At 35.8% G+C, this 15,991-nt stretch overlaps 1 protein-coding gene across 5 annotated transcripts in view; it reads left to right on the top strand.

Annotated features, from left to right (window-relative positions):
- The window catches only part of CPEB3 (cytoplasmic polyadenylation element binding protein 3), an 85,246-nt gene that overhangs the window by 20,554 nt on the left and 48,701 nt on the right, over positions 1-15,991 (top strand). For 3 of the 5 annotated variants that reach the window (XM_040607055.1, XM_040607054.1, XM_040607056.1), the window contains exon 3: positions 5,232-5,391. In XM_040607055.1, the coding sequence (XP_040462989.1) occupies positions 5,232-5,391 (160 nt within the window). The remainder of the gene's footprint in view (positions 1-5,231; positions 5,392-15,991) is intronic. The other 2 variants (XM_040607058.1, XM_040607057.1) reach the window with 1 other exon arrangement.

Genomic DNA, 15,991 nt, shown 5'->3' with positions numbered 1-15,991 from the left:
ATGTAGAACACTGAAATAAACTACTGAAACTGTGATATTGTTCAGAATATGTGAAGCTTGGAAACTTAATAGGAAGTCAGTTAGCAGGTGGACTGAAATATGTAGACACAAGGAAATGTATCTTTGGAAGGGTCAAGGTATCAGAGGTTTTGCCTCTTGCACACTAAAAAATAGGCAGATCTGGTGTGCCTCACCGTTCAATGTGTATTTTATGCTGCAGATGCAGATGACCATGCCAACAAGGATTCACCACATGGAAAAATACATGATTAAGGACTTTGAGTATGGATGATAGCTAGGCTTGGGCAATGTGTGTTGGATTCCTGACAGGGTAAAACTTTCCATAGAATCACAGAGTGGTCAGGGTTGGAAGGGACCTCTGGAGATCATCTAGTCCAACCTCCTGCTAAAGCAGGTTCTCCTAGAGCAGGTTGTACAGAATCGTGGCCAGGTGGGTTATGAATATCTCCAGGGAAGGAGACTGCACAGCCTCTCTGCGCAGCCCGTCCCAGGGCTCTGTCACTCTCAAAGTAAAGTTCATTTGTGACTGTAGTTTATCAATTAGTGGTCAAATGCCTCTGCTGCCATAATCCTCTGCAGAGGCAGAAGAAAATAATACAGCTTAAGTTTTTGGAGCAAGGTGCATGTTCTCTGTGTCTCTCCCATGGGATATGTTGGCCATGTCCTTTTTAGTTCATTAGTTACAATTACTTTGGGTTACTTGTTCAAGCTGAAAGAGGTATTGAGGAAGCCAGGCTGTGTTAAGGTCCACTTAACACCTGTTATGGCCCTAGCTATAGATCTGGTCTTGGCTTTGTCATCCATAATATAAGTCGCAGTCTTTTCTCATTCTTTAGCTTTCCCTTTCTACTAAAGACATGGTTTGTCTATTGGGAGGGAACTAAAGCAGTGCTAGGTATGCCTTGCCCTTATGTGCCCATGCTGTCTGAAGGGGGCAGGACAAAGCGCACCACATTACAGGGCATGACAAAGAGGAAAAGTTCTTTTGATTTAAATGTTACACATACATGTCAGTTATATACTTAAGGTACTGCTAAGTAATCTTTGTTTCATAATTAAGGTAACTTTAAGAATGTCTTTTCCCCTCCTGGGATTTGCTGACACACTGATTACACCTCAGCCGTCTCCTGGAATAAGCAACACAGGCATCTGTCCTAGAGATAAGCAGACCTCTTCAAAGCACTGTTTTGATTCATTCCTGGAGCTGGTTCGTTATGTGTATTGGATGGAGACTGGAGACCTCTGAGAAATTATTATGGTTCTGTAATTAAAGACTAGCATAATACATATGCACAGAAGTATAAAATGCAAATTACTGTATTTTCTCATTTTATTTTAGTGTCTTTACTCTGAAATTATTTTTTGTCTGTTACTCTTTTTGGGTTTTTAGTTGTTTGTTTGGTTCTTTTAATTAACAGATTATAGATACTGTATTTTGTAACATTTTTAATCAGCCCTACAAGTAAGATATTTAAAGGTAGAAAATTGAGACCCAGCTTCAACTGAAAGTCCATTTAACTTTGTGATACTTCAAAAATCCGATTGTGCATGTGGGTTTGTAATTTTCCAGTATGCTTTACATATACACTTCGAGGCAGTCTGTGTTGTGGATAAACTAAGGGCTGGGATTTAAATTTATGGGACCTGTATTTTCTCTAAGAGTTATTACTAAGCTGTTTTTTTTTTCTTTCAAGAGTAGAGTATTGTAAGACTTGAAATATGCTGCCACATATAGTAGCATCTGACAAGGAGGGAGTTGCTATCTGTACACAGCAGAAGTACAATCCAACGTGGGCAGACTGGACTTAATCTTTTGCTGACTTAGTGATTGCAGTGCAGCCAAAGGCAGTGCCTTGTAGCTGGAGATTTCTCTTTTATCCATAATGTAGTTTATCTAAGTAGGTCTCAGGATCTTTGTCTTCTCTACAAGATCCCAGCAGACTTTCCAAGACTTGCTGGATTTTCAAGCTTCTTTTCCAAGTTTTTTGTTCTGCTTTATAATTATTTATTTTGTATTTTGATTTCTATTCATGGTCCTAGACCCAGAACTTCCTGTCAAAGTTCTCACATTCTACTAAGGACCTTTATGAATTGTTTCCATTGTTGGGATTGGTTGGTAGTAGATCGGTAGCCTATGGAAACAATGCACCAGGTAAATCCAGGAGATGGAACAGTATCAGTTCACAAAACCAGGAGAACCTGTTCATGCTGAGAAATAAGGAAACATCATCCTGTGCATATGTGTGTGTAAGCAGCAGGCTTCTTGGAAGAAATTGCTGAATTTAGGAAACAATCTTCAAATCTGCTGAGTACAAATTAGTTACTACTGAAATGAAAGCTACTAAGAAAAATGGTAGTAGCAGTTTTACTTATGAGTGAGGATGTTAGCTCGGACTTACTGGTTTTATCATCCGCACTACAAAATCTATAGTCAGCTTGCGTTATACCTATGCATGTACTGCAATATACTTGTAAAAATCTGTTGTGTCCACATTTCCTTTACTTGATTTAGCTTGCTCAAGTACTACAGTGGGAAGTGTTATAATTGCCTAGGTTAAGGATTTTGGTTAAATTGATCTTTCTGTGTCTAATGTAGGTCTAATTTAATCTTGAAAATATATTGCAGGTTTGTGTGCTCCTTAAAAGATTAGAAAGATCCTACATTCTAGCAAACCTGTCCTGTATAGCCCTGCCTTTGATGCTACGATATTTTTTTTCCCACCCTTTTTTTCACATGAGTCCATGTGCCCAGCTCCTTGGGAAGTTTTAGAACAAAGTAGGACCTCCCAGGGATTTACTGCTATAGTAGCATACTTAAAATATACATATGTTAATGAAGGACAATTAAATTTAATCTGTAGGCTGTGTCCTCTTCTGAACTCGCTCCTCCTGACCTCTAAGACTGTAATCTAAGGAATGCTTAAAGCTGGAATATCATTGTGCCAAAAGCAGCAGTCCTGCCCTTTTGCTTTCCTGCCAGTGTTGGTTTTGCCAGCTCAGCTCTGCTACAGCTATATAGTAAACCAGATCAGGGGACTGATCTGACTGAAAAAATACTTCCCCACCCCTATTTAGGATATAAGCTGTATGTTTGTTTTCATATTTTCTCTTAAAAAAATATGCCATAGTTCAGTACTGTGACATCTGACCTCCTTAAGTATTCACAGTATAGGTATTTAAAAGAAACAAATAGAAAAAGACAATTAAAATTCTTGCTTGAAGGGAATAACGTAGACCCTGTTTAATCAAGTTTTCTCATATATCACAAGAATGGATATATTTTTTACATCCAAGTTAAACGTTTTCTTTTCCATCTAGCCTAGCATTTCTTTTAAGGGAATGAATATGAAATAAAACAAGCTCTTCTCTCCTACTACCTAATACCAAGCAGTGGGTTGTTTTAACCAAAATGAAGTTTTCTGTAGGGGAAAAAAATTACCTCAGGGTTTTGTGCGGGGTGGGGGTGGTGTTCCTACCTGCCCCAAGATCTATTTTAGATTTCCTTGGCATAAATTTTATTTTATATTCCATATGTATTGATCCACTTGAATAGGTGAGCAAGTACTTTCTTAAATATGGTATACAAATGTTTGCTTTTTAAGCAGCTGTAGAAGACAAAAATAATCAACAACGAAAACTGAAAATCAGTGAGCTCATTTGAACTTTAGTGCTTAGTATAGCATCTAACAGGAATAAAGTAGTATTCTTTGGACACCACGTTTGACTGCCAAAAATGCTCAATAGGTGAAATAAATGTGTGAAGAAAAGAATGGTAGTCCACTTACAGAAAATACATTATCATGTGGGAGAAGCGGTGTTGGGTCTACAGTTTAGGGTAGGTGGATTGCAGGAACACAATGTTTTTGACAGTAAGAACTGCATTTCAGAGCTTTCTGTAACAGCAAACTTTTAATAACATATATTTATTTGAATTCTAGAACAAGAATATTAAAACATAACTTAGTTATACCGGTGAACTCGTTCTTCCCTTTACTTTTATTTAAAGACAGCCTAAGAAAAAGAGGGTTCAAGAAAAATAATACTTAAGACAAAAATTTTTTTTACATTTTCTATGGATACTGCTGCTTCTTGTCTAAGGATTTTAAATTTTATTATTTCAAGTAAGAAGATTATCATGTAGTGACCAGCATGTGGAAAACATTGTTCCATGAGTTTTGGGGGCATATTACAACAAAGGTTTCAGTTTGCATAGTAGAGTGTTATAGTACTTTTTATTAATTGTAGCATAATATAGTGTGCAAAGGAAAACCGCTATCTTGTGCTTTACTTCTTTTTAATAATAGTGATGATAATAAGAAAATTAATGTTTTTTTAGAAATTGTCTGACTACAAGGGGCCGTTCTGTTAATGGATATGGGTAGATTGTTCCCTCCATAAGATTGTTCCTGAACTTTGAAACTGGTTATTTTAACAGGCCTGCTAAAGGTTGTTTGTGGTTTGGTTTGGGTTTTTTTTTTTTTTTTTTCCTTATTCTCTTCTACTTAAAAAACAGAGGCTGAACTACAGCAAATTAAAAATGAGAGATTCAAGCAATACAAAGCAACCCTTGCTCAGATTTTTGAGTGCCCCAGTGTGAAAGTGTTGCATATCCTATTTGCTTTTTGTTTTGTCTTGCATCTAGTGTACTTTCCTTAAACCTGTGGGATTCATGTTAGACATTTGAAGAATTACTTGATACTTTCTGCAACAAGTGTGTCTGCTGGTGTCTTGAGCATTGCTTGCTTTTGCTGTGTGACAGAAGGCAGATGATGAAGCTGTAAAACAAAAATCTCTGAACTCTGGAACCACTTCTCCAGTGTAAACATTAATATTGCTTTATTTCTAAGCTCTTATTTAAATGATAATGTTTAGAATTAACTGTCGTTTAGATGTATAATTTTGGAAGTATTAAAAAGCCTGTCTCCATAGCTGTACTGGTGAAAGCAGCAGTTGCAAAATGAAGGGTGTCATTTTAATAACTGTAGGCTTCTATTTATCTATTTTTTTGTAATATAAAAAGTTCTATTAAGAAGAAATGTAAAATTGGATGCTGGAGTTTTCTAAAATAAGAAATGAGCCTATGTTAGAAAATTATTTTTTCTGTAATAATCTTTCTTTCCTTTTTTTTGTTTGTTGTTCTTTTGTTTTTGTTTTTTTGTTTGTTTGTTTTGTTTTGTTGTTTGTTTTTTGTTTTTGTTTTTGTCTTTTAGGACCGGAATAGGCCCTATGACACTTTTAACTTGCACTCTTTGGAAAATTCCTTAATGGATATGATAAGGACTGATCATGAGCCTCTGAAAGGTAAACACTACCCTCCCAGTGGCCCACCAATGAGTTTCGCTGATATAATGTGGAGGAATCATTTTACAGGTTAGGAATATTCATATGTCCATGCTTGCTTGGTGCTTAAACAAAAATCAGCTTTTCAGTATTGCTATAAACTTTTTGCTAATGAATGAGTTGTCAGTTACGTAAAGTATCTGTTTTCCCATCTTAAGATAATTATCTCTACTATAGGAGGATAAGGTGAAATGTGTATACATTTATCGTAAGTGCACAATCATAATATTATCTAACTGGCATTTCTGAAACTTAGGTTTGTGTCTCAGCAAATCGCACAGTTGGGTTTCCTGCTGCAGTCACTCAGTTCAGAAAATGTGTAGTACAGCTGGAGTCCAGTTTCTATGTTCAACATCTTATTCAGAGTTAATACTACTCTTAGTTTTGGATCATCAGCTAGTGTACAGGGTTCTGAAACAACCACTCTGTCAAGTTACTCGTTACAGTTCTTTCAGGTTTCTTTAAAAAAAAAAAATATTCTTAATCTGGATTTGAAATTGTCAGGGAGGGTCAAAAGCTATTAGATGTTAAGTGCTGGGAAAGTTTTGATTATTTATGCTACTAAACAATGTTTGTTCTACCAGGTGTAGCATTGGAGATAAAAGCATTTCTAATACTTAGCTGATACTGAATAGTGAAAGGTTGTGGCAGCATTTCAATGAATAAATATTCCTGATGCAGCTGCACACTCCTCTGTCTTAATCTTCCACTGGTTAAATTTAAAGATAGGTACACGTTCTTGCTCACATGCATTCTGGCTGACTTTGAAGACTGAAGCTAGTAGTAATAAGTCATATACAAAGAAAGTATTGAACTAGAAATGATTCCCAAACTCTCAAGAAGTCAGGACACTGGAACTGATGGAGAAGAAATGTAGCTGTGTATAGCATTTCCTATGCTAATGCTTATATACACGATTGCCTCATTTGCTCCTCTCCCCATTTATATGTTACATGTGGAAAAATATTTTTTCTTGGTCTAAGGTCTTGTGCCTTTTTCACCATCTTTCTGGGTACAAAGTTGTTTGGTTTTTTTTTTTATAACCATAACAGACTGAGTTCTGTGCTCTCTGCTCATGTAACCCGTTCTTTCCACTATTATCTTGAAATTCTCTGTGCTATATAGCCTTCATGTGTCTTTAGCCATTATTCAGCTGCCTAAAATGGAAAGAAATACTGTCATGTCTAGTCTGATCATAGTCCTCCAAAATAAGTGTAAACCTGAAACTTATAACAAACAAGCTCACCAAAATTGAGATTTCTGCTGGATATGCGTTTCATATGGTTGTTATTAAAAAAAAAAATAATAAAAAATACAAATTGCTAGTAGGTAGATTTTAAGTATTTATTGTATCTTATTAAATGTATTATAATCTAGCTAAAACGTCATGGTTTTTAAAATTGGTATTTATTTAAGTATACAACTTGAAACTAATTTTTTAAAGACTGAATTTCTGTTTGAACCTGAGCATGGAAAAAATGAAAGATTGGATTAGAAATTGTATTACTCTAGGAAAAGACTTTAACATCATGTAAGTGCAATTTTACTTATACTTCCATTATTGTCTCTTTATAACCATTTTGAAATGTATTTTAGTCAGAATATTAGCACATAAAATAATAATGGGTACAAATCTTTAATTCCTTTGTGTTGTTGGGTTATTCTATCAAGAATAGCTTCCAATACTCAGCTGACGTAGTCTGTATAAGTGTTGCAAGTGGTTTCCACAGCTGTAACAGAGTGTCATAATGCTATGTAATGTTGGCATTTTGCATGAGGTAGAAATGAAGTTCTTGGTTTCATTAAGCATCTTTATGCTTTTAAAGAAAAGTATTCTTTCCAAATCAAACTTAATATTTTCATCTCCCCTAGGTTCTCAATTTATGTAGAAGACTGACTAATTTAAATGGACATCTGAAAGCAGTAGGAGCTGTTTTCCTCTGCTCAAAATGTAAAACTGAAGAGTTGAATATTAATTGTAAAGTTTGAGTTGATCTTTTCTATTCACTAGTGCGACCATTGGCTTTACTTAAATACTTGTCACTTACTGGACAGGCTCTTTCTGTCTGTCTCATTTCCTCATTTAGTGCTGCTCACCTGTTTTGGCCTTTCTGCCTTGTTACTTAGCTGTCTAGCAGCTTCCAGTCCAGTAATTGCTGGGAGAAGTCTTGTTTAGTATTAGTTATCTCTGTCTCTGCCCAGCTGTTTTTCCCCCCATGAATATGGTTAATTCCCTGCCTTGCTTTCTTTTCCCTTTAACTACAGGGCTTACTTTGCTAACCTCCAGCCTTGGCTTGACCTAGCATGCACTTTCCTCTACTTCTGTTTTCACCCTATGCAGCATGACTGGCAATATTCATAGGAGTGGCTGTTTCAGGACATGTTCGTTCTCCCTTCCAAGAAGTGTCTTCCTCTGTGTTAAACAGATCTGTGTTACTATTTTAACTGAAACCTTTTCATGAAAGCCTAACTAGTTTTCTGGAAACATTGATCTACTCCTCAAATCGCTTTCCTGTTGCATTTTTTTGTTGCCTTTTCTGTGAAAACTGGTCTTGACTCTTCCCCTGTACCTTCACATTTCTGCTTTTCCTCCACCAAAGATGCAGAAGGTTTTCAACTGCTGTCCTTCTCTGCACCTTCCTCAGATTTCACTTAATCTTGTCTTCTAAACTAATTTGCTTTTCTTCTTATTTATCCTGCTCTCCTCTGGCTCTCCCCCTTAAAGTAGCAGCATGTTTTAGTCTGTAATCACCTTGAGAAAGTATGTTACTGACTCTGCTTGCTTTTGCTTGTTTCGTAAGTAATGTTCAAGTTTTTATTTATTTTTACCTTGAAGCTTTTTGAATGTACTGGTTATGTCATTCGGTTTGATTTTTCAGTTTCTCATAGACATTACTGTGTGAATGCCTCTTGTGCAAAATTTCAACTGCTTTTTCTTCAATCTTATTAACTTAATCAAATCTCATAGCTACTTCCTCTGCATTTTATTTCCTCTGTCTTTCAGGAGTAAACTAGGTGTGTGTTTCCCTTTTAAATCTTCCCTTCCTCTGGCATCTGTGACTGTCCGCTCTTAGGTTCTGTGTAGCTTTTTCTTGTATAGATAAGAAAGTAAACCAGCCACAAATCCTTGTTTAAAAAACAAAGAAAAACAGTGAGATGGCTTTCAAATGACTTTTTGTTTGCCTTTTGGTAAACAAGCCTTGTTTTCTCAAAAAAATTTAGCTAACAGTGCTTACATGTCAGTTGCCCTTATATTTACTACCCAAATTTTTAAACAGAAGAGGTGAAAAGGCGAAGTACCAAAAGCCTCTGATTTTGAAAACACAGAAGGATTTAATTCTAGAAAAATTATGCATATCTTGGAGCCTCCAATGCATGTTACAAAGCCAGTGCAGCTATTTCAGGATCATTTCAACCTGCTGCTAGCAACAAAGTCTTGAGGAAATGTGTGTTTTTAGAAGTATTGTCTGCATATGTATTCATTAGTAAAATATTGCAGGTGGTTTATTGGAAGTTTGAAACATTGCTTGGAACATAGCCCCTCTTGGCATATGTGCCCCCTTGCATCCCAGCAGATACTTGAAACAAAACATAATTATCTCAGATATAGAACAAAGGCTGTAGGTTAGAATGTGGATGGGAAACCATAAAAGATTCTGATGTGAAGACCAAATTGAAACGGTTCTGGGATATTTTCTTCTCATTCTCGGGTGTAAGTTCCTCATGCTCTACGTTGTTCAGTGGAGGTGGTGGAGAAGCTCAGGGATGGGAAAGGAAAAGCCTGTCCACTTGTTTGTAATAGCTGAAGCTTTATAATTTCTCTGAATCTGAGGTATGATCAGACTTTGTCCTGCAGGCAATGGAAATTGAGTTTATTTCAAGGTCAACACATCAGGCCACTTCTTTTAGGCGTGATCCACTGGGCCTTGAGAGTACATGTGATTAAGTGGCTTTTCCGGGGTGGTGGTGTTTGCTTTCAAGTGTGGAACAAGGGAAAGGCTGAAGTATTGTTAGTGCAGCAGAAGCTAACTGATGCTCAGTCCTGCAATATTGAATTACTTGTGTTTAGTGAGTGCTAAGACAGTGTGACAGGCTGGCTTGGTGCTCTCCAGCTAGGACAGCTAGAGTCACTTAGTTCTTTTTGGGTGTTTCTTGCTGTAACAGAGATTTGATACCTAGCTTTGAGGTTTCTGGTCTAGGGTAAATTACCAGCTTACCCATCTACATCACATTTTATCTTGAGCCAAGTCTTGGGAGGAGGTGTTTGGTGGCAGCTCTTACTCTGTTTCTTTCTAAAACTGATTTTTTTTCTCAGCATTTTCTGCCAGATAGGGGTACCCTGCTGTATGTTCCTGTCTTTCTGTCCTTGTAGTCTGGGAACTGTGTAACTTTACAAATTGTTTGCCATTTTCATGCTTTTGAGAGCTAAAGAATACAAACTCATTAAAAAGCAAGTCTTGTTTTCTCTCAAGGCAGTTAGGCAGGCTTCCTTACCTGCTTTCTGTGCAATCAAGACCAGGTTCAACACTTTTCTTCTCTTTCAGTCAATAGTCATAAATCCTGTTCTCCTTTCAAAAAGGAGAAACAAAGTACAGTAAAGGAATTGTTAAGCTTCTTCTAGTTAAAGACTAGTTACTGTATATAGCCAAGGGTGCCTAGTTGTTTCCTGTGTCAGTCATAACCAGGCCTATGTGATGGAAGTGTGCAATATCTTCTAAGATGTTTTTTCCTGAACTGTCTGTTTTCTTAGTTGCTTATAATGTATTTTATGGGAGAGAGTTTTGCTTTAACAAGGAAAGGGTATATTTGCAGCATTTTGTAACCTGTTGGTATTTACATACTGCTTCTACCTAATGCTGTGGGGCAAAACTGAATTATCAGAATAGCTGTGGGTAGATGCTACTTACTACAAAAACATTTTTTTCTACATCAAAGTGTCTTCTGTCTATGGTGTAATATGTCACTGTTGCAATAAGTTTATCCGTGTCAAACTATTGCATTACAACACAAACAGAGGCATTCTGATCTATAAAAAATATTTTGATCAGTAGTAACTAGCAGCTGCCTTTGTTCTATTTTTAAATAATTAAATAAAACATTTCAGCTGTGTTAGATCGTATGCTATGCACATGTGCTACTGATAGGTCATGAAACTGAATAAAAAATAAAACTGAGGAGAGAAATCATGTCCCTTTTGAAATATTTTAAATTTACTCTTACAGTAGCTAACTAATATTTGGGTTTTATTTTAAATCAGAATGGAAACACACTTTGTAATGTGCAAATCCCTAACTAACAAAAATTCTGAGGTTTTAAAAAAGTATGAATGTGACATCTTCGAGTACTTGGAGACAACATATGTACAAGGAGAATTTAGAGTAGGCTTTATTAAAACTAATTGTAATGAATATCATACTACAGAAGGTTACATCAAATGTGTTGATTATGTCATAATATTTCAGTAGAATGTACATGCTCCCTGACTATCTCTTAGCATTTGCTGTTCTGAGATTGTTTGAGACTTTGAATACAAATGTATTCATTCAGAGGTAGAAACAGTGTCTGTGAGGAAACTTTTTATCTTGATTTTCAGTATTTAAAATGAATGGCACCATATATTTGGACAACAGAAAACTGGAGTTACTGGCGTTACTACTTTTTAACTATTGTGAAGACTGTATCAGGTCACATGAAAACTAAGTAAGATTTCAAGATTTCCTGTTTACATTTAACTGTTGTTTGAGGTTTGACAGGAGTGTTTAAAGATTATATAAAACTTGGATGATATTTTAATACATATAGAATGGACCTTTACGTTTCCATCTTGATCTTTAGTTAATTCAGTGCATGCCATCAGATTTTGTTCAGCTCTAATTCTTCATAGGCTTTTTGTAAGCAAAGCAGTAAGTTTGCCACATGACCTGAGAAGAGTGAAGGTGAATAGATAGTATTTGTGTTTGCAGTCAGCAACTGAACACAAAGGTTGTGCAAACAGAACAAATGTTGTCATCTCAGTCCTGGAAATGGTGCCACCCATTTACAGCTTTTTGCAACACTTCATTAGAAATAAGTGCACTGTAACAATGTTTCTCGAAATCCTGATGCTCGTCAGACACCTTTCTGTAAATGCATGTAAAAACCAGAGTAAGCAGACAGAAGTTTGCACATCTATTTGTGTGTAAAACTAGGCCACTCAAGTTAATCCTTTTAAAGGAAACATACTCTTACTTCCTTTCCATTTGAAACTCCGTGTATTTAAGAAAATCCTCTGTAATATTTTTCTCTTCAGTACAGAATATGACCGTTAAATGGTTCATATTTCTTAAATTAAGTGTTTTCATCAATGATCCTGTAGTGTGATCATACTGTCTAATTTGCTGCTGGCATCCAGCATGTCCTTGTCTTTGACCTGCTGAATCTGTTTTGGGCAGGACTGATGGTGCTTTTTTGTTTGTTTTGTTTAGTTTAAGGAGTGCTGATGCAGATACCCATTTTTCCTTCTCTTTATTTCCATCTTTTCATTGTACTATTGAAGACTGGCCCCAGAGACCTAAAGCCCTTTTTGTCTTTCTTACTTCTCTACTGTTTTGAGCGTTTTGTATATATTGGCATAGACTGCTAATGGAAAAGTCTGCTTTCATATTGGTGTATTTTAGAAGTAAAGCTAAACTTCTTTTTATGTTCATCAGGTCTTGCTTTTAAAGTACTACTGTTTTGAAAATTTAACTGGTTTCAAGCTAAAAATCTTTATACTAAAATATATGCAAGACTTTGTGTTTAATTGGAGCTATTTACTTAGGAAAAGTGCATTCTCTTATAATGTAGATGCTGTTATATTTTATAGGTTGCTTTCTCTACTGATGGCATATATTTGTTTAGTCAGTGATAGGAAGAAGTTAGTATCAGCAAGCTTTGTTACTGATACAGATGATAATTATACAGTTCTGTTCACATTGCCACAATATATTTGCACAGTAAAAATATAGATGTGTAACACCAGTAATCGTTCTTAGTATTTCCCTTCTGGCAAATACTAGTATTTTTGTTCTGCTGAGTATGTTGATGTATAAAAGATATGCAAGTTGCAAGTAGGTGTTTAAATTATGTGTGAACAAATGGCAGATAGACCTCAAAAAAAAAAAAAAAAAAAAAAAAGGAGGGGAGGGGGGGAAGAAGGGAAGAAAAAAAAAAGCCATCAAACTTCTGCAGGGAGTTACCTTTTATTTTTATGATTCTCTATGCAGACCCTTGCTTACGCAGTTCTTGCTTTTGAAACTGTTTTGTGCATGTACGCTGAGTTAGTGTAGCACCAGTTTCAGGTGCCTGTAGTTTTGGGGGAAGAGGAGAGAGAGCGGTTTGAGGTCTACTCAGGTAAAAATGCTTAAAATTCTTGTATATACACACATGTACTTCATGCTTGTTGGCCATTTGTGAATCATGGAGCGAAGACTCGTGGTTGAGCTGGGGTATGGGGGGGTGTATGTGTGTTGTTAGGCTGTGCTTAAAGTAGACCCCCAAATACATATGGGTCAAAATAATCTTATTTCAGATGTTTGAGGGAATACTGGTCTGGCTTTGATTTTTGCATGTGTCTGTGTCTAACCTTTGCTCTACCCCATTTGCTATCTATCCATCCCAATAACCATTGCTGTTTTGTAATGCCTGTTGTTGGCACCAACTCTGAAATAATTTGATAGAAAGGATAAGAATGATAAAGGAGGTGTTATTACTAAGGAAGTGTAGCAGACCTAATCCTGTTGCCAGTTTCATTTGACCTTGCCACTGGAGTCACTACTCACAACTTTGAACTGATATCAATAATGATATCAATAATGATTTTAAGAACTGCATGACAGGAAGCTCTCGTTCCCTGTAAGTTCAGGAAAGGTAAAAAGCAGGTCAACTTTGCTATTTTCTAGGAAACCTTATGCAAAATACCAATTGATGAATTAGTGTGAGTTTTACTCAAGATATAACCAATGAACCTTGGTTCTTGTAACGCAAAAATGACGAGAACAGGTAACTGTAATCTTAAAACTCCTTCACTGAGTGAGTGTTCGTGGCAGGATCTGATCAGGCTTTCACAAGTTCAAAAAAACCATAGACACTCAGGAAAAGAAAATGAATAAAAAGAGAAAATAAATTCAGAAATCCCTTAAGGTGAAAACAATAGTTACAGATCTGGAACTGGTTAATCACTGGTGTTTGTTTCAGATGCAGAAAAATAATGGTAATATCAGCATATCTATACAAAGATGAGGTTATAGATTGGTTTTACACTTGTAAACAGATTGTGCTTATAAGCTTGAATATCTGCTAAAAATAGTGGATTTTAAAGTTAAGATTAAGGGGACAAACACAGGCAAGCCTGGCAGTAAACACTGTCAAAAAACTGCAACAGTGGTAAAGCTGTGCCTGATATCCAGATTTGTTATTTCTGGAACACCACTCTTTCTCAAAACTGTTTGTGTAACTTGAAATTATCTAGACAATTGAAAAAAAAAAATCAGATTAAATATTTGTGAAAGATTTAATAAAGAGATTCTATGTGGGAAGGGTATACTTAAGTTATTGGAAAGATTTCAGAATTGTTTCAAAATCATGACACTTTTCTACTAAGAATGAGGTGAAGTTAATTTCCATTTAATGTCATATTTCCAATATAATACAGAAGAGAAGATGTGCATACTTGAGATGTGCTCTAAGAAGGAATTTGGCACTGTGCCATGACAAGCATGATATTGGACATGCAGCAGAACAATTAGGCAGTCCAACCAGAAAAGTGTCTCCAAATGCTGTTAGGAGAGAGAATTTAAGGAATTTAACAATGTTAAAATGTGCAAGAGAGGAGCCTGGGCTATACAAGAATCATTCAACCCTCATACTCTGAAATGCTTAAAGACCAAGAGGTATAAAACTGGATTTTTTTTTTTTAAATTAGGAATTGAAAAGACTTGTGTAAAAGAGTGATTATTGTTGCAGCCTAACTGCAGTAATATAAGTGTGTGTTATAAAAGCACATAACTATCTACTGAGTATATTTTCAATTATGAAACCAAGACAGGCAAACTGAAAATGGCAGATGTACACCTAATACAAGTACTAGGGATGTTGTTACTGGAAGGGTTCCTATTTATGACTTCAGTGAACTGCTGGAGTCCATAACGTCTGTGCTCTAACTTCTCTGTGTTTTTGATTATTGTGCTTAAGATTCTTGAAAGTAGAAATTTTATCCAGAGATTTTGTCTTAAAACTATAATTAGAAATATGTGCTTATATAGACTTCATAAAGGTCCAGGTAGCATACATGTGCTTTTCTTAAAATTGTTTACTGATAGTAATTTCCATGTTTAACCCAAATAGATCCTTGAAAGTGCATATTCTTAATTACATTTTACAGTCTTACGTTGCACCTTTAAATGAATATATTTATAATTCCCTCCTTGTGCTCTCTTCTTTTTCCTTAGATAATTACACAGTTTTGTAATCTGCATGTGGCCTTTGTTTTCAATTGAATAATTTGCTCAAAACAAGATGATACTCAAATGTTGTAGCTAACATGAAAGGCTATATAATTATTAACTAATTGTCTTATAATTGTACCATTACCAATCTGTTTTGAATGCTTTTAATACAGGTGTGTTTTGAAAGTATTCCATTAATTTGTTTCTATAGAATTGCACTAGGGGACTTCTGAAGATGTACAGAATTATTCTGCACAGTTGCTTAGCTCAGTGTGAGAACATGTTCTTCTGCTTGTGCTGCTCTGTATTTTCTGCTCCTCTTAAAAGATAGCTGACAAGAACTGTTTAAAAATAGCAGGCCAAGGGCAGGTGACAAAATGTCACACAAGCAGCACCTGGTCCAGTGACAGCCTGGAGGGAGGAAAAAAACAAACCCAGATGTCACAGATACGATTCTATTTCTGAAGCTGGTCAAACAGCAGAATTTCAGCTCCAGCAAAGGAAAAGAGAAGGGCCCATCCAAGCATTATGCATTCAAATTTTACTCTTGTTTTTTCATAGCTGTTCCCTTTTGTCTATTACAAGTATTAGTTTACAAGTATAGATTATTATATACACCTTTTCTCTTTACAAGTAATACCTGTAACCGCACGCTCATTAATATGCTGTTAAAGAAAACGGAATTAATGTCAGTCTTGCAAGATTTCTGAAATATTTTAGCACAAGCTTATGCTAACAAATAATAGCAGCTTTAATGTTTCTGTAGTGCCAGATTAATATGAAAATATGTATAAGGGAATTATGACAGTAATTAATGAAGATCTCTTTAAGAAGCTTTGTGCAAGGAGTTGGAAAGTGAAAATGGAAAGTTTATTTACCTTCTTTCTGCCCTCACTTCTTTCTGGAGGTGCTGTTTGCTTCGTAGTCTTATTGTGGTGGCACTTTTTTCTGAAAGAATCAGAAAATTATGATGTGAAGAAAATAAATATTTGCTTTTCTTAAACTGCTTGTGACTTCGTTTCAGAAGGGTACTGAAAGTTCATGTTGCATCTGTTCAGAAAGAATATTAATTACAGCACTGCAGTTTCTGTGACTAGAAATAGAAGGCTTTAACTTATTGCTAGGAGCTAAAAACGTTGGAAAAGATTGGCTTTAGTTCTGCTTTG

Source organism: Falco naumanni, chromosome 9, assembly GCF_017639655.2.
Source record: "Falco naumanni isolate bFalNau1 chromosome 9, bFalNau1.pat, whole genome shotgun sequence".
Classification (NCBI taxonomy): domain Eukaryota; kingdom Metazoa; phylum Chordata; class Aves; order Falconiformes; family Falconidae; genus Falco; species Falco naumanni.
This window is presented reverse-complemented; position numbering and strand designations above follow the sequence as displayed.